The 19,072-nt window shown below is 35.2% G+C and overlaps 1 protein-coding gene across 1 annotated transcript in view; it reads right to left on the bottom strand.

Moving 5' to 3' along the window:
• The window catches only part of LOC113513680 (transcription factor SOX-21), a 69,182-nt gene that overhangs the window by 5,206 nt on the left and 44,904 nt on the right, over positions 1-19,072 (bottom strand). The window contains exon 4 of the mRNA XM_026897668.3: positions 5,510-5,652. Within this exon, the coding sequence (XP_026753469.1) occupies positions 5,510-5,652 (143 nt within the window). The remainder of the gene's footprint in view (positions 1-5,509; positions 5,653-19,072) is intronic.

The raw sequence follows: 19,072 nt of genomic DNA on the forward strand, positions 1-19,072 counted from the left end.
CGCCGAATCGATTGATACATACACAATCGGACGATACAATTCGAATCGATCGCGTATCCGACTAACAAGCTTAACAATCGACTAAAATTGTGAGTATATAACTGCCTTTACATACAAAAGTGCACGATCATCATTTTTAATATCACGTGAACCTTTAATATTTACGTGTTAATACCTACCACTGAATGGTAGCTGATTATATTGTTTCCAACATTCGGGCTCCGATTCGATACGTTAATCGAAAAAAATGCGTTTTCATCGGATAGTTCGGGAGTCTATTAACTGCACAATGGGTTTGATCGATCGTGTGTCGCGGGCCTTACTTTCCATTTAATTAACAATTTACGAAAGTGACGATCGAGATTGCGAATCGATTGATCGATTTGTTGATACTCGCGATTATTGTATTAAGTACTCGTGTTTTAATATCGTTACGCGAATCGAATTCAATGCTCGTATTGAATTTAATTTATATAGAATGATTTTTTTTTTATTTTATCATTTAAGTTTACATTATAGTGTGTAGAAAATATTTCTTTTTTTAAATAAGTGCTAAATAAATAAATTGTTGAGAGAGAGAGAGCTACGAGAGAGAATTATGTATTACGCCTTAAATTAATAGTGTATTCTTTTAATGGGTAATAATGGAGTGGTAACTCCGCCTGCGTTATCGGAATACGCTGGCGGGGCACCAGTGAAGAATGACAGGTGAGAATGAAAGCAGGTCAGTTAGCCCATTGTGACGAATTCCACTAGAATTAAACACGACAGTTTCCAGGGGGAACCGTGTGGAGGTCGACCTGATAGGGTGTATTGCTAGCAATGGGTCAATTAGACCACATTACTAGCAATCTCTTTCCTCCATTAATAGTGTATTATGAAAGAAGAGATATAAGGAATGAGATTTTCAGCACACTGTGCTCTCTGCCTACCCTGTTGTATCTGCTGTGAGGATAGATTTAAGTCGTAATAGCTTCATTCTTAGCTTTCTATTTGTGGATCCGTTATACAAGTACATGTAAAGTTTTGTGCAAAATCACAAACTATTGGTCCCAAACGAAAATTCTATCAGAGCAACACTTGACATGACTTGGACAATTAAATCGCGCCCTCAGGGGACCTCCGGCCCTACGTTTAAAAACTCCTCGATCTTTCCCCTAAACTAGGGTTGTCACTGTGACTTTAAATATTGGAAAAATATTTAATATTTTTTTTTACACTTATGTTGCTTAGGATTAGGAATTGGGTTTTTTTCATGGAAGACAATGAGATGGTAACTCCGCTTGTGCTAACGATAAACGCTGGCGGGGCACCAGTGAGAGATAATAGGTGACAATGAAAAGGCAGATCAGTAAGCCCATCGTAATGAATATACCTGAAATGATAGTCCGTGTTATTAACAACCCCCCTCCCAACAGTCTGGGGTTGAAGGTTAACTAACGAACATCGTAGGACAATATCCTAAACCTGAGTTAATGGGGGAAGCGGATTTTTAATAATTAAAACACCAAGACTAGAAGTGTAAACCATTAGTGCAGATGGCGTTACCATTCCATTTTAATTCACTAGAAAATAAAATCCGAGCCAATTTAAAAACAAATCTCTGTTTAATAATTAAATTTCAATTTGTAAGTTTGATTATACATACATATATGTATAAGGGCAGGCGAAGCAATTTAAAAAAAAATATTTTCAGTTCAATTTCTCACGAATATAATGAGACTGGTGACAACCCTATTAGGGCCCTCTATTTGGCGTTTAATCTCGGGGATGTGACGTAGATGTGTTAAACATCGGGGGAGTAAGGGATTCAGTTCCCGGCTCAAAAGATTAGTGTCGGTTTTGTAATGAAATTATATGATTGCGGTGTTTAACGTTTCGAAATGATTTATTTTTTCAATTTTTTTTATACAACTTAGAATGGCAAACAAGCTGACGGCCCACCTGATGGAAAGTGGTAACCGTCGCTTATAGATATGAGCAGTACCATGGACATAACAGAGTATACTGTTTCGCCCATGATAACCCCCATGCGTTGCCATTCCTGAGGACTCAGGTGTTATTCCTCTGTACTCTGTAAATTCACGCCATATCCCACCCTTCAAACCGAAACACAGCCATGCAAACACAGCTGCTTCACGGTAGAAACACAAATGGGACAGAGGTACCAAAGCAATCGACTTTTATACAAAGTCTTTGTTGAAGTTTCGCTTTAAAAAAATTAAGGTGATAATTAAAAATGTCATAAGTATGGTCGTATAAAATATTATTATGGTGGGCACGGGGTTTTCCTTATAGAAATTACCACAGTGGGTAGATGGATCGATGGGGTAACTATATGTAGGTTATATACTATGAAACTGAAATTTTCAGCATTCCATAGTATTAATACCATATTGTGGGTGTCGTAAGAGTCGACTAAGGGAGGGCGAGGAATGGGCAACAGATCCCTTTTAAAACATACCCAAAGTCTATCTGCGGATGGCAATCCGCCTGCCAAGCGTGGCAACTACTGGCAAACCCCCCGTTATGGGAGAGACCTATGTCCAGCAGTGGACAGTTAACAGGCTGATAAAGAGAAAATATGTAATTGTTTGTTATGGATAAACTCAAAAACTAGTCAACCAATTTAAAAGAATATTTCCCCTATATTATCAGCTAGTAACATAGACTATATTATTTTGGAAAATGCTATCTACCCGTGCAAAGCCGGGTCGGACCACTAGTATTTTTTTTTATACCACTGAGGTGGCAAACAAGCATACGGCCCACCTGATGGTAAGTGGTTACCGTAGCCTATGAACACCTGCAATACCAGAGATATTACGCATGCGTTGCCGACCCTGAAGAAACCTCTTTACTCCCCTTTTGAAGAACCCCATGCTGTAGTCTCTTGAGAAAACCTCGACAGGGAGCTCATTCCATAACCTAAGTGTTCGGACCACTAGTAATTAAATAAAAATCATAATGCCTATTACACAATATTATTTTCGCCCATTGAATCATATTAATTCGGCGCGCATAACAATTCAATTCCTCGCATCACACCGTAGCGAATCTCAATCACTGTTCGGACCCCACTCGACTATTGTTTACACTGAAGCAGTGAGTCGTCACAAAATAATTAGCGAATATTGCGAGGGCGACGACTGTAACTACCGTGGAGATTGGTTGGAATGGAATGACTTTTGGAGCGGGGTCCGAATTTGAGAAATTTAAAATTTTGGTTTTGTAACGCAAAATAAAGATTGTGTCTCACAAAAACGACTGTGTCGATTGTGAGAAAACTAGTTATTTTTATTTAAAACTAAACTACTGAACCGATTTTGATAAAATTTCTATAGGACTAATCTATAAGTATATCCTATCCTTTTAGATAAAAAAGAATTTTCTAAAAAATTAAATTGATTAAGTCGTTCACAGCGTAGGATGATCAAAGAAAATAGAGATTTAACATTTAAAAGAGAAACAGTATACTCTGTTATGCCCATGGTACTGCTCATGTCTATAGATGACGGTTACCACTTTCCATCAGGTAGGCCGTCAGCTTGTTTGCCATTCTAAGCCGTATAAAAAAATATTACACAATGAATATACGAGTATTTTTATAGTTAATAAATCTAACGATTTATTAATAAAACTATAGTTTATAAATTTACTTGCACCAGTTAGCTCTACTGCTAGTAAACACTATTATATCTTCCATTAATCTTATTATAAGTAAATACGTTTCCATTAATTTTATAACATGGATTGTTATTCGATATCGCCCCCTTGTAATGGATGGAGCGATTATGACGCCATCTGTCGGTGTGAATAATGAAGTGAAGACCCATTACGATCGCAGGTGACAAGAGGGAAGTTTCCACAATCTGTTTGCAGATTAGATGGTAATTCTTAATTAATGGATGGATTTTAATGAATCTGTATGATGATGAAGTAAATATACAGTGTCACCGCACCTTTTCAATCTTACAGTGGGAATTAGAATAATAATCAACACTATATCAAACCATTTGGCCTAATAATTTATATTTATATTAATATAGCCGTTAACTGGCCACTGCTGAACATCAGCCTTCCCCTTTTGGGGGGTTAGCTAGTAGTTTTCAAGCTTGGCAATCGGTTTGACAACCGCCGTTAGGCTTTGATGATATTTTAAGAGGGACGCTGCTGCCCATCCCTCGACCATTAAGTTCTCTTAGTCGTACAATAACGAGTAAATAAATAATAATAATAGAATAATTAAATAATTATGTAATAAAAGCTATGGGTGACATTATATTGAAGGTGTTGTTACAATCAATTAAAAAATAGCACTAAGTTATGATATTTAAATTTTAATAACATATCTATTAGTAACATTTTTTTTTAATAAAAATAAAACGGATATGAGGAAAAAAAGAGCCGCGCAAACGATGTCGACGGATAGGCCTTAAATAATTATATTACACTAGAAAATTTCTAGGAAGCACCGTATAATCACGCTAAGTCATTTAGGAGCGTACAGAACCGTGAAATTAGGATATCGTGCGAGGGAAATGCCATTAATCTCAGTGTTATATTACATCATCAAAAATATGCTGACACAGCATACTTTTTGCTACTGAATATTCGGTTTAATTTCAATTCTGCGACTAATTTCGATCTAGTGACGTAGGGTGCCGAAAGATGTTTATAAGCGTATAATGAAGTGTTCATAATTTGATAGCATGTTACAGTTTGGTTTAAAGGAACGACGCAATACATAGGAACATGTAATAGTGATGGACAATCTTCGAGTGTTGACAGTCACACACATACTAATGGTAGCGGAATTAAACAAAATAATTCTAATGTAATGTCTCAACACTCTGTTAAATCTAAATCGATTTAGATTTTTTTATTATTTGTAGTCAATGAATTTTTCTAATCGGTTATAAATAATGGAGCTATGGGGTGACAAAATAAAACCGAATTCAATATCACTGGTTACTGTATTATCACAACATTAAAATGTAAAGGTACTAAATGATTGTATTTAATTTAATTGAATTTGTCCTATTTATCATCATCATATCAGACGTTAATTACCCATTGCTAAACATAGGCCAACCAACATACCCATCGTCAGTTGTAAACCGATTTGGAAAATTCTTTTATTTATCTGAAAGGATATAATTACAGATTGGTCCTATAGAAATTTTTTCAAAATCGGTTATGCAGTTTAGTTTTTAAATCGAAATAACTGGATTTGAAATAATTTTGTTTTTATACCAAAGAGGTGGCAAACAAGCATACGGCCCATCTGATGGTAAGTGGTTATCGTAGCCTAAATTGAAGTCGATTTTTTAATGAAACACAATCATATATGATATATTAATAGTGCAATAATATCGAATATCATCGAGTGCAATAATAATCAAATATCGAATCGAAAATATCTTTTACTTTTTTTTTATTATTATTTAATAAGGAATACATATTTGATACAATAAATAAATAAATAAATTTTTGTTACAATAGTTACCTGAGCGTTAGGTGTGAGTGCAGCCGATATGGCATTCTGTTGTGCCGCCGCCGCCGCGGCCGCCGCCATGCTGGCTCCGAGGGGACCATACGCGGCCCCGTAATAGCCCCCCATCGCTTGACCCATGCCGCCACCCGCCATGCCTGACGACAAAAGATAAACATCTTTATCTTCAAACGAGATTGTTCGCAACTGGCTGCGTGAATCTTGGATGTAGGTAAATATTTATTGATGATGTATCATGATTACATAGATTAGATTTTGTTTACTTTTTTTATAAGACAGGGGGCAAATAAGAAGATGGCTCATCTGATTGTAAGTGATTAACACCTCCCATAGGCACCAGCAACATCAAAGATATTGTAGGTGTATTGCTGGCCTTTTAAAAAGCAATATGCTTTTTTCTTGAATGTGTCAATGTTGTATCTGTCCGGAAATATTGCTATTGGGAGATTTATTTAGAATTTCAGGAACACATCTATGTAAAACGCATCCAATTTGATGCAGTAGTCTTCTTGTAATGCCGGAACAAACATACAATCTGTCAAATAGTTAAAAATTCTAAAAATGTGTCCGTATATTTTGTAAAATATACCTCTTGTCTGTACAGGCTCTTGCTTTTTGATCTCTACGTATCCCAATTTATTATTGTACTCAACGAGAACACAAACGTCCACCGACCATTATCGAACACGTTCGAAATTTGAAATACACAGCTCCGGAATTCCAGATTTGAAATATCTATTTCACACCTCAGTCGGGAAGTGGCCTTCGTAATGGACAGAGCTCTATTAAGTCCAGCACAACAACTCTCATAATGGCGCGCCGGGAACTCGGATTTGAGCACCAATTAATTATTTCATTGTGCCATGAATAATCTGGCGGCCCTCGAGTGCTATTAACTAACGGTCAGTTCCTTAGAGGTGTTTATTAAATGGGTCTTAGTTTGGGGTTAGATTAATATTCATTTGTTTAGACGAGTAGAAAGATAATAAATTCCAAACATAATTATGAATTCGGGTATTTTAATAAAACTTGTAAACATTTACATTTATATTGATTTTATGTGCTTTAATCAATACATATTCAATATCGATTGTCCACTCAACTTATAACGATAATAATACTTTCGAAATTCAATTTGAATATCATAACGATGATCTGCAATCGAAGTCAATCGAGCCCTCGATATTCGATAAACATCATAATCTCCAACACGAAAACATAAAAATAACCGACAAAATTAGGATGTCACGACACGCTAAGCACTCGTATTGGTATTATATGCAAATCGAAATCCAACACTTCATGTCTTGCCGCATAAAGTATTCGAAATTCGAATTTAAATAAAAAAAAAAATATATGAGACACCCTCTTTAGTGACGTCAATCGAATCTACAATATATTATGTGCCAGGACGTTGTTTGCGGTTGATATAATGCGAATTCGCCAGTTGGTGTCCTTTATTCTGTGCACACAAGGTTGAATATAGCTATGGTAATTTATTCTCGCGGCGGTAGATGTTGCCCGGTTTTTGAAAGGGACGATCGGGATTTTTTTTTATTATATTTATAATTAAATTCGCTGTCATCTCTTGTGGGTGTTCAACGACGTCTCTGTCTGGTATTGGCGTGAAAACGATGGAAACTCACTTCGAAGTTTTTTCAAGAGTTTTATTAATTTAGTGAAATATCGGATGAGTGTTTACATCAACGCCTAAAATGCTTATTTAGATGTAAAACAAATTCGGTATGTCTGAATTTAAATTATTTTTTGTTTGCATTAAAGTAATTGAAGTTTTTATTGTATATTGTTTACTTTACTTTACTCAAACTATAACAATGTACTTAATTTGTACTTATAAGTCCTTCGCAAGCAATATTAATCAATGTTGTATATCAACCCTGCAACAAAATACGTTCTATTTACAATATCCATCCAATATTTTTTTTATCTTACAATAAATATTTTCACATACAGCAAAAACATTCCCTTTTTGACAATTGGATGACAATAGTATTACAGAATTGCATTTTTAAAGAATCCTATCAACTATCAATATCCATAATGACTTATTTATAGTGATAAAAAATAAAATAAAAACATTCGTCTGTGTTTTCTGCTTTGCAATTTTCATAAAAGAAAATGAGTATTTTTAGTACAAGGAGTTATTATCTGTATATATATATATATATATATATATATATATATATATATATATATATATATATATATATATATAAAGGTGTTTCGCAAAAAATTACCAGTTCAAATACTAAAATATTTAAAGTACTTGTACATAACATTTTAAAACAATGGCCTGTTAATCGCCCTCGTTCATATTGTAATAACATCGCTGAAGATTAAGGACTTATAGATTTAAAGAGATTCGATAGTTGTGGTTTGAGATAATCACAAATCGTTAGTGTGTCGTAATCGATTAAAAGTAATCGAATTTGAACTCGGTATCATTCACAAAGATTAAACATTGTTTCATAGAATGAACCCAGCGAAATTTTTCCGACCTTAACAATTCCCCCTGCCTTGAATAACGTATTCGATTTTTAAATTTGTAATTGTCGTATTCTTTGCACACAAACAAAGAGAGAATCGCTACATTCAAACCTATATCGCAACTACATTATTCACAAAGATCAACAATACTACAATTTCATACGCGACTCGCCCCAAGCCCCACACAATATCCCTCCATTTTGGACGTCCACCTTTTTGTACATTCATAATGAGCGGCTTCCTTCCCAACATACCTAATATGTTAATATGAAAATATAGTAGCGGGCATTGTGAATATCGAAAGGTCGGACGTAGGGTGAAAATGGGATTTTCGGGTTTCCTTTTCAAGCACATTTTTTTCTTCTTGAACGTGTTAAATTTAACGGAAAACTCTTTTGCGATCAGGTGTTTCTAATGTAGTTGATTTATTGATAGTGTTGTAGGCGCTTTGTCTACACTATTCTATGTAGCTTTGTATTTTTTTATTAGGGTTTTGTAAAGCTATATACTCGTGAAAACACTGCACCAATAGATTTGAAATAAAAATATAAATTAGCTATTCCAAAATCAAATTTAAAAATTCAGTTTTATTTGACAGTTCAGTTAAAATTAATAATAAATTAACTAGATGAAGTAGATAAACGCAAATCTTTCTCACTCCTTTCTTTCCTGTGGATGTCGTAAGAGGCGACTAAGGGTATTTTATGGTCGAGGGATTGGTAGCAGTCTTTCTTAAAACATCATCAAAGTCTAACTGCGGTTATCAACCGATTTATAATGCGTGGCAATTACTGGCAAAACTTCCCTTCCCTTAGGGAGGCCTATATTCAACAGTAGACGATTAACCGCTGATATGATGATGAAGATGATGATGATGAAAAATAAACTGAAAATTAAACAGTAAGAAGAAAACAATGGTTGGCTTTCTTTTATCTCTTAATAATAGTTTAATTTTTAATAATACATAATTACTATAAAAAAAAAAAAACTTTAATTAAGGGACTTCCAAATGAAAGAAGTTTTTATTTTTTAATTTTTTTTTTTATATTTTTATGGAAATACAATATCAAGCGATAATAATACGAAAAAAAAAATATAGAGGTATTATTTAGGTATAGCAATCTGTATAGTAACGTGGTACTAAAGGCGTCAAGTGTGATCTGTAATATTCATGATGCTGTTTACATCAATAGATAAACGTTACAAGTTTCTATCAGGTGAGCTGTCAGTTAGTTTGACGTTCCAATTTGCATAAAAACTTTAAAACCATTTAAAAACATTATTCTGACTTTCTCGGATAATTCGGTAGGGTAAACTAGCGAAAAGACCGCCTTTAGATAGATAGATAATTTATTTGCATTACTTACAGCATACAAACTGCAAAAGACACAAATGCAAAGTGAAAAAAGATAAAAAAAGATACATGAACAAAAGATTAAAAAAAATAATAAAAAAAAATTTTTTTTCTTCATGCGTGTGCCGCAGTAATACAAAATGGCCACAACTCAGCTTTTTGCTTTGCCCTAAAAAGAGCAAAACACTGATATTCCGTTGTGGCCAAAAGTGAGCCGCGAAATACCTTTTGTACCTTTATCTGCATATTTTGATCTGTACTTTATGCTACTGTATTTTAGTTAAATATTCTAATTGTTATTGTATGTTTTTTTTTTATATTTTAGGTATAATAAAGAGTTAATAAATGAACACACACAATTAACTATTATTTGTGGCAACACTCAGTATAGGTAACTTTCCGAGAAATGAAAAAAGTAAATTGATGAAAACACTAAAACGCCAATTCTAGCAAAAAGTTTGCACAAGTCCTTGGGAGGTTCCATAAAAAGTAATTTTCACTTCCTCAAATTAATTTGTTACGAAATTAGTCATTAGCCATTTTGATATAACTTTTGGAAGGATTCCTTTCTTGCTATTAAATTAAACCCATTCGCGAATTAATTGAGTTTTTGACGACAGCGCCTTGGTTATTTTAGATTACAATAAGCCTTTGATTTGTATGGATTCGGAACCAAAACTAGCTGAAGGGTGAATGTGTCATTCACCTCGTAATTGACCTACGAGTCTTGAATGGTATGTCTTTTCTATCATATTGATTGTGTTTATTTATTTAATTAATATTCACTTATTTATTATAATTTAGACACGTGTCGTAAAACATGCGTGGACACAATGGCGGTCGGAGATGTGTGGCTAATATGGAAGGTTGTAGTTTTGATAATAATAATACTAACAGACGCACATAAAATCTAATGTTTCCTCTTTATATTTTCTTTATTACAGTACGTCATGTGACCGCATTATCCTGAGCAAACACAGAGACAACATGATCCATGAAGACGGTCAACCGAAAGGAGAATGTTTATATGTGTAATGAATATTAGTATAAATATAGATGTAGACTGTTGGTGTGTGTATTTTAAATAAGTATGTACATAACTGGTTCATTGATTCGATTTTTTTTTAATATGTTATAATTTTCGAATGTTGGCAGTCGCACACATGCCATTAGTATGTGTGCAACTGCCAACATTCGAAAATTGATTTTGTTTAAATCTGCTACCATTAAAATGTGTGTAACTACCGTCACTCAAAGATTGACTATAATTATATTATTTCTAGTTTAGAGGTGTAGCAAAACGTATGTGAATGAAATGGCTGTTTGAGATTGGTAGCTAATATGGAAGGTTGTAGAAGTTCTGGTAAGAATAATACTAACAGGCGTACATAAAATCAAAGCTTTCCCCTTTTGATTTTTGTTTATTGTAGCACGTCATTTGTTTGCATTATCCTGAGCGAATATAGAGACAACATGGTCCATGAATACCGTTAACTGGAAGGAGAATGTTTACATGTTTAATAAATATTAGTATAGATATAGATGTTGGTGTATGTATTTTAAATAAGTACAGAACTGGTTCGTTGATTTAAATTATTTTGTTTATTTCCGCTACCATTGGTATGTGTGTGACTGCCAACATTCGAAGATTGACTACCATTATATTATCTCTAGTTTAGAGGTAAAACACGTGTTGCAAAACGTGTGTGGAAAAAATGGCAGTTGGAAATTGATAGCTAATATGAAATAATATAAAACTTATGGTAACAACTAACCACAGTTTACCTAAATGATCACGTCAGTTCATATTGGTCTTTAGATTATAAAAATTCGCTAATTTAGGAAATAAGTTCAGAGAATGATGCTTAAGAATCGACCCTACAGAATTTAATATACAATTTATTTATTTATTTAAATAACTTTATTTACTAAACTGAACCGAAGAACCGACAACCGATGGGGAAGAAAGATTCTCGAGCGGCGACCCCGTACAGGCAAACAGTATAGGATGAACTGCCCACTAGATAGAGTGACAATCTCAAATGTTATGCAGGGAGTAAATGGATGCAGGTGGTTCAAGACCGTTCTTTTATGGCAGTCTATAGGGAAGGCCTATGTCCAACAGTGGACGGATAATGGCTGAAATATTGATGATTTATTTAACAAAAGAAAAAAATTTACAATAGTCCGCCTATATATGTACCAACCTTTTTCGAATTTTTTAAAATTCGATTTAATATTTCGAATATGGAATCTTATAAATGAGCAGTATTATTATTATATTTCTTCGAAACGTTTTTTCTTTACGTTTCCTCAAATAAATCCTGCAAATCAAACCGACATCAAGTCCCGAGACATTAAGTGGTACCAAGGATCGATGACAGGCGAAAATTGTGCTGTTTCACAAGATACACCCCAATATACTCGTATCAAGCAGACGTAGCTAACAAACCGTGGATAAATTGATAGATTAGTCACAGTTTCTGCAAATCATCCGCCGACGTATTCATTCTATGGTTTTATTGCTTATCGTTTAGGTTTTTTTTTTTCAAAAATTTATAATTAAAGTTTACATATAAAATGTAAGTTGCCTATGAATGTAAGAACAGTTAGATCTTATCTGCCAGTGTATTGTATTGAAATGTTTCGCTGTATATTATGTTGGTGATCCTGTAAATAAATGAATAAATATAATTAGGCGTATTACGAATAGATATAAGAAACCAGAAATCCCATGGGCATGATATTAATAATAAAAAATAACTATTATGTCTAAATAAAGCGTGTGGTTCAGGCATAGAATGGGCCATCCGTCTCTTTCTTGAGGGTGTCGTAATAGTTGACTAAAGGAATTTAATGGTCGAGGAATGTGGAGCAGCGTCCCTCTTAAAACACTATAAAGCCTAACTGCGGTTGCCAACCAGCCTGCCAAGCTTAGCAACTACTGGCATAAAGGGGGTTCCCTTATACGGGAGTATGTATATATGTATGTTTTAACGAGAGATATGCTCTTGAAAAAGGACTGTATATTTTTACGAAATAATAAGACGGTCGTTGCTAGTGGTAGAGAAAAATATAATTACTGAATCACGATACATACATGTAAGCATTTGTTTGTTGCCTTATAGCTCTTTAACCACTTAACCAATTACTATGAAATTGGGCGTACTATATGAGATTGAGACGGATATAGGCTACTTTTATCCCGGTCAGTAAACATATCCCAATCACACGGACGAAGTCGCGGGCAAAAGCTAGTGTTTAATACATGAAAAATTATGTAATTCGAACAAAACATAAACAAAAATGACATATCATTTCCTTATACCATAAACAAAACGCCCGTGACACACGACCGTTCTCTCCGGCGGATCACGAGCGACTGTTATGTAAATGACGTCACGTGACCGGACGTAGTTTGGCGGAGGGAGAGGGGATCCGGCAGCGCACGCGATTGGTCACTTCCGTTCGGTAACAAACTGCTAGTAGTAATATGGTAATCATGATGAGGCAATTTATTGGATTATTGTACAGATTAGTTATGGGCGCTTGGAATAATAAATATTTAAGGATTTGTGTTCCGTATTAACGAATATCTTCTATAAACAAAACCTAAAAAAAATTCATTTATTTATTTAAATTAAACCAGAGGGAGACTTTGTACAAAAGTCGATTGCTTGGGTACCTCTGTCTGGAGCACTTGTGTTTGCATGGCTGTGTTTCGGTTTGAAAGGTGGGATATTTTCACGTACCTTCAAATGGGTTAAAGCTGAAAATCAGTGTTTTGTTCCTTGAACAATGTTACACGCTGAGCTTCGACCTTTTTGTATTGCTGCAGATCACACATAATAACACAATTTTATAAATCTTATGTTGTTTTATGTATTATCTATTCTTATGTACATGTTGTGTGTGATTAGTAACAAACAAATAAACGATCTATCTATCTATCTATATGGCGTGAATTTACTGGGTACAGAGGAATAACATCTGAGTCCTTAGGAATGGCAACGCATGGGGGGTATCGTGGGCGAAACTGTATACTCTGTTATGTCCATGGTACTGCTCATGTCTATAGGCGACGATTACCACTTTCCATCAGGTGGGCCGTCAGCTTAAGTTGTATAAAAAATAAAAACAGCGCAGTCAAATTTTATGTACATTTGATGGACTTAACACCGAACAGTGTTCTCTATCAGTCAACTATTGGGTAAACAGAGAAATAAGTAGGCGGTGCATCATAACTTGAGGAAGCAAAAAAATATTTAATATATTTTTATAATATAAAATTTCGTGTATAATATATTATATGTCATATATGTGTTAGTATATTTTTTATTAATATATATTTATTTCTTTATATATGTAGTTTTAGTATGTATGTATATCAATAATTAGTAGTACCGCATTCGAGTATTCTGACACTTCCCTATGGTTGACTGGGAGAGAATGCTTTTAGCATTAAGTCCGCCATGTACACATATTTGTACTAATGAATAAATAAATAAATAAATATAATATAAACATAAACAAAATATGTAAAATAAATAAACGTATAAAAATAAGAAACAACTGTACTAGAAGAGCAAATAAAACAATATAAGACTAGAACAGAGTAACCAGTAATATTAAATTTAAAGGGAAAATAAGAAAAAATGACAATGAAATTTATATTATTATTAAAAATTTTGTACTATTTCCTTGCGTTTTCTCTTCATTCTCTCTATATTATTATATATATATATATAATATATATATATATATATATATATATATATATATATATATATATATATATATATATATATATATAATTTGCAAGTAAGTATAAAATATAAATAACCTTCAATGAACCCCCAATACATTCTAAAGCACATATGTGGCAACAGTTGTAGGTAAATAATTAAAACAATAACTCGAAGCATTCTGCGTCAATTAGCATTATTAATAGCTATATATATATATATATATATATATATATATATATATATATATATATATATATATAACATGTTGAAAAACACCTTCGAATATAGCATTTTTTTTTATAACTCAGAGCAAACGAGCATGTGGCTCTCCTGATGGTAAGTACCCCGCACATGAGCACCGCCTAAATCAGAGGTATATTTTCATTCGAATTAAAAATAAAAACCTGCAATTTAACTGCCATATCCGAACCGGTTTTATAACTGACAGAGTTATGAGGTAACAAACATTTAAAAACATTCAAATTTCGTTTGATCTTCTTTTTAAAAGTTCATTTAAAACTATGTAAATAGATTTAAAACCATACACGTCTGTCATTGTACGGTTGGGGGAAAAAGAGAATATTAGTAATGGAGATTAGCAACCCCATTGCTAGCAATACACCCTATCAGGTTGACCTTCTCGCGGCTCTCCCTGGAAACCAATGTGATTGATTTATTGTTGAATTCACAACGATGGGGTGACTGGCTTCATCCTCATCTACCATCTCTCACTGGTTCCCCGCAAGTGTATACCAATAGTGCAGATGGGGGAAGGGATTGTTAGTAAAGGGGAGGTTAAAATCCATTGCTATCAATACACTATCAGATCGACCACCTCCTCCCCCTAGAAACCATCGTGATTGATTTATGTAGAAATTACGTGTTGAATTCGTCGCGGTGGGCTAATTGACCAACTTCATCCTCACCTATTATCCCTCACTGGTACCCCGCTAGTGTATACCAAAAGCGCAGGGGTTTTTTTTAATGGATGACAATGAAATGGTGAAACCCCCTGCGCTATCGGTATACACCGGTGGGGCACCAGTGAGAGATGATAGATGAGTATGAAAGCAGGACAGTTAGCCCATCGTGACGAATGCACAATGGTTTCCATGGAAAACCGCGTAGAGGTCGACCTGACAGGGATTGCTAGCATTGAGGCCATTAGTTCACATTACTAATAATCCCTTTCCCCCGCGCAGGGTGGTTACCATTCCATAATCATCCATTAAAAAATAACCACCGTTCAAGAATATCGCAATAAAATCAATTTGTAACTACATTCCTCGGGGGGAGAGGGATTGTTAATAATGGGGTCTAATTGACTCATTCTTAGCAATACACCCTATTTGGTCGACCTCCACGTGGTTTCCCCTGGAAACCGTCATGATTAATTCTAGTGAACTTCGTCACGATGGGCTAACTAACCTGCCATTTTCATCTTCAATTGTCATCCCTCACTGATCCCCCGCCAGCGTATTCCGATAGCGCAGGTGGGGTTATTTATCTATGGGTAAAAATGGAATGGTAACCCCGCCTGCGCTATCGGGATACGCTGGCGGAGCACCAGTGAAGGGTAATCGATGAGAATGAAAACAGGCCAATTAGCCCATCATGGTGAATTCATCAGGAATTAACCATGATAGTTTCCAGAGATCACGAAGAGATCGACCTGGGTGGGTTATACTGCTAGCAATGGGACTTTCAGTCTCCATTACTAACAATCCCCTTCCTCCCGCGCAGGCAGTGTTACCATTCCATTATCACCCATTAAAAAAAAACTTACATTCATCACCTTATTAGCATAACAATTAAAACAAATTGTGTTATTGCTCTGTACTTCAACAATAGCCTAATTACGAAACATCGTGTTAAACAGACATACACATAAGTTATGGCTTAAATAATTGTATTAATGAATTATTATGGTATTCATTATTAATATGAGGACGGTACATTTAATTGTTTGGTTATTTTACAAAAGATATTTAAATTTATTATTAATATATGAATAACTGTAGTTTGTAAAGTATGTATGTATATCTATGTACATTATAAAGTAAATATATATTGTGTACTGCATTGTAGACTTCTACCTATATATTTAGCTCTAATCTAAACATAGAAGGGAGAAAGGGATTGTTTTAGTAATGGGGTCAAATAGCCCCATTACTACCACCAGAGGGAGACTTTGTATACAAGTCGATTGCTTGGATACCGCTGTCCCATTCGTGTTTCAACTGTGAAGCAGTTGTGTTTGCATGGCTGTGTTTCAGTTTGAAGGGTGGGGGAATATGGCGTGAATTTACACGGTACAGAGGAATAATACCTGAGTCCTCAGGAATGGCAACGCATGGGTGGTATCATGGGCGAAACAGTATACTCTGTTATGTCCATGGTACTGCTCATGTATAGGCGACGGTTACCATTTTCCATCAGGTGGACCGTCAGCTTGTTTGCCATTCTCAGTTGTATAAAAAAACCCTGTCAGGTCGACCTCCACGTGGTTCCCCCTGGAAACGATCATGGCTAATTCTAGTTGAACTCCTTAGGATGGGCTAACTGGCCTGCTTTCATTCTAATCAGTCATCTATCACTGGTGCTCCGCCAGTGTATACCGATAGCGCAGACGGGGTTACCATACCATTATCACCCATTAAAAAAACATAGTATGAATAATTCCTAATGACTGATACATAAACATAGTTTTTTTTTTAATAGATGATAATGGAATGGTAACCCCTCCTACGATAACGGTATATGTTGGCGGGGCATCAGTGAGGGATGATAGGTGAGGATGAAAGCAGGTCAGTTAGCCCATCGTGATGAATACACTTGGAATTCAGCACGATGGTATCCAGGGGGGACCACGTGGAGGTCGACCTGATTGGCTATACTGCTAGGTATAGGTCCCTTAATCTCTCTTACTAACAATCCCTTCCCCTCATTTCTAAACTAATAATAATTATTGTAAGGAATATAGATTTGATTTTCTTGTTGGCAATGAATAAAATAAGCCGTGTGGTCCCGGAATAGAACAGGCCACCCCTTCCTTTCCCGTGGGTGTCATAAGAGGCGACTAAGGGCGAAGGATATGCAACAGTGTCCCTCTTAAAACATCTCCAAAGCCTAACTGCGGTTGCCAATCCGCCTACCAAACGTGACAATTACTGGCAAAACTCCCCCAAAGGGAGACCTATGCTCAGCAGTGGACAGTTAACGGCTGGTATGATTATGATATATATACTTAGAGGCCAGCCTGACAGGGTATATTGCTAGCAATGGGGCTGCTTGTCCCCAATACAATTCTTTGCTCCTATTCAATCTATCTAGATAAATATAAATCCATCATGCGTATGCTATCCCTTAACTCGTTAATATAATATAACAAACAAGTATGACAGTACAATGGGATAGTACAATATCAACTGTTTAGCGGCCAACACTTGTGTCAATTTGGCTAAGTTAGCTCGTACACTTGGTGGCAAGGATATCGGGCTCGATAATATTTGGTGACCTCTAATAAAAGTAACTTTCTCAATTTCGTTGTATTTTTTTTTTTTTATATTTGTTACCTCATAACTTCGTTAGTTGCAAAACGATTTGGAAAATTCCTTTTTTTATCTAATAGGATATATTTACAGATTATTAAATCTAAACAACTGGTTTTGCCACAATTGAAGTCTTTTTTTTATACTACTGAGATGGCAAACAAGCATACGGCCCACCTGATGGTAAGCGGTTACCATAGTCTAAGAACGTCTGCAATATCAGAGGTATTACGCGCACGTTACCGACCCTGAAGAAAAGAAGAAAAAGAAAATGGCCGTAGGCATCATATTGAATAAATCCTCTGAGCACAATCCGTTGTAAAAGCGGTAGAATACGCAGTCTATTTAATTATTTATGTACTTACTCGTAATAACAACTTGTTATTGCATATTTATGCTGTACGTTCCCTGAATATTAAAAAAAGAAATTATAAAAACGCTGAGGTTGCGGAATGATCTTCCTGCCCGAGGCTTTTCCTAGAAACTACAGGCTGAGGTTCTTCAAAAAGTGCGTAAGATTTCTTAAGGGCCAACAACGCGCGCATCCTATCCCTGTTTTTACTGGCGTCCATAGGCTACAGTAACTCCGTTTACCATCAGTCAGGCCATATTATATTGTAAAATCTTTATTGTACATTATTTGATGGGTGGAATATGGCAGTGAATTTACAGGGTACAGAGGAATAACATCTAAGTCCTCAGGAACAGCAACGCATGGGCGAAACAGTTTACTCTGTTATGCCTATAGTACTGCTCATGTCTATAGGCGACGGTTACCACTTTCAATCAGGTGGGCCGTCAGTTTGTTTGCCATTCTAAATTGCACAAAAAAAAATACTTTGGACACATTAAAAGATTTAATATACAATAGCGGACTTATAAAGGGATCTCTTACAGTCAACCTTTGAGGAGCTGAAAGAAAACTATAGAATGTTCAAGGGTGAACACCGCACAGCTTGTTTCCCATCATCATCATCATTTGCCTACCTTTATCCCAATTTATTTGAGGTCGGCGTAATATGTTTTTTATCCATATTACAAAAAGATACTTGTTTACCATCCTAGTAGTATAAAAATAAAATAAAATCTCCCTTTTCTGGATCGAATGTGTAAACGGCACAATTTTTTTTCGATCCAGTACAACACCAATCAAGACCAAACATTATTTCACACACAGGATCCATTAAGTGGTCTATTGTTCTACTCGGCCCTCGGTGCCACATTATGTTGATCACACAACGGGAGGAATTTTTTATGCTAACACTATTGTTGGGCAACGCTATGTTTTCGTTGGCGCTTACAACATTTGAGCGTTCTATTAATTGATACTAATTTACAATTATGTCTCTACTGTTTACACTGTAAGTTTTAAGCCATATTGATTAAGTGTTGTAAG

This window comes from Galleria mellonella, unplaced genomic scaffold (assembly GCF_026898425.1).
Source record: "Galleria mellonella isolate WM207_F2 unplaced genomic scaffold, CSIRO_AGI_GalMel_v1 utg93, whole genome shotgun sequence".
NCBI lineage: Eukaryota > Metazoa > Arthropoda > Insecta > Lepidoptera > Pyralidae > Galleria > Galleria mellonella.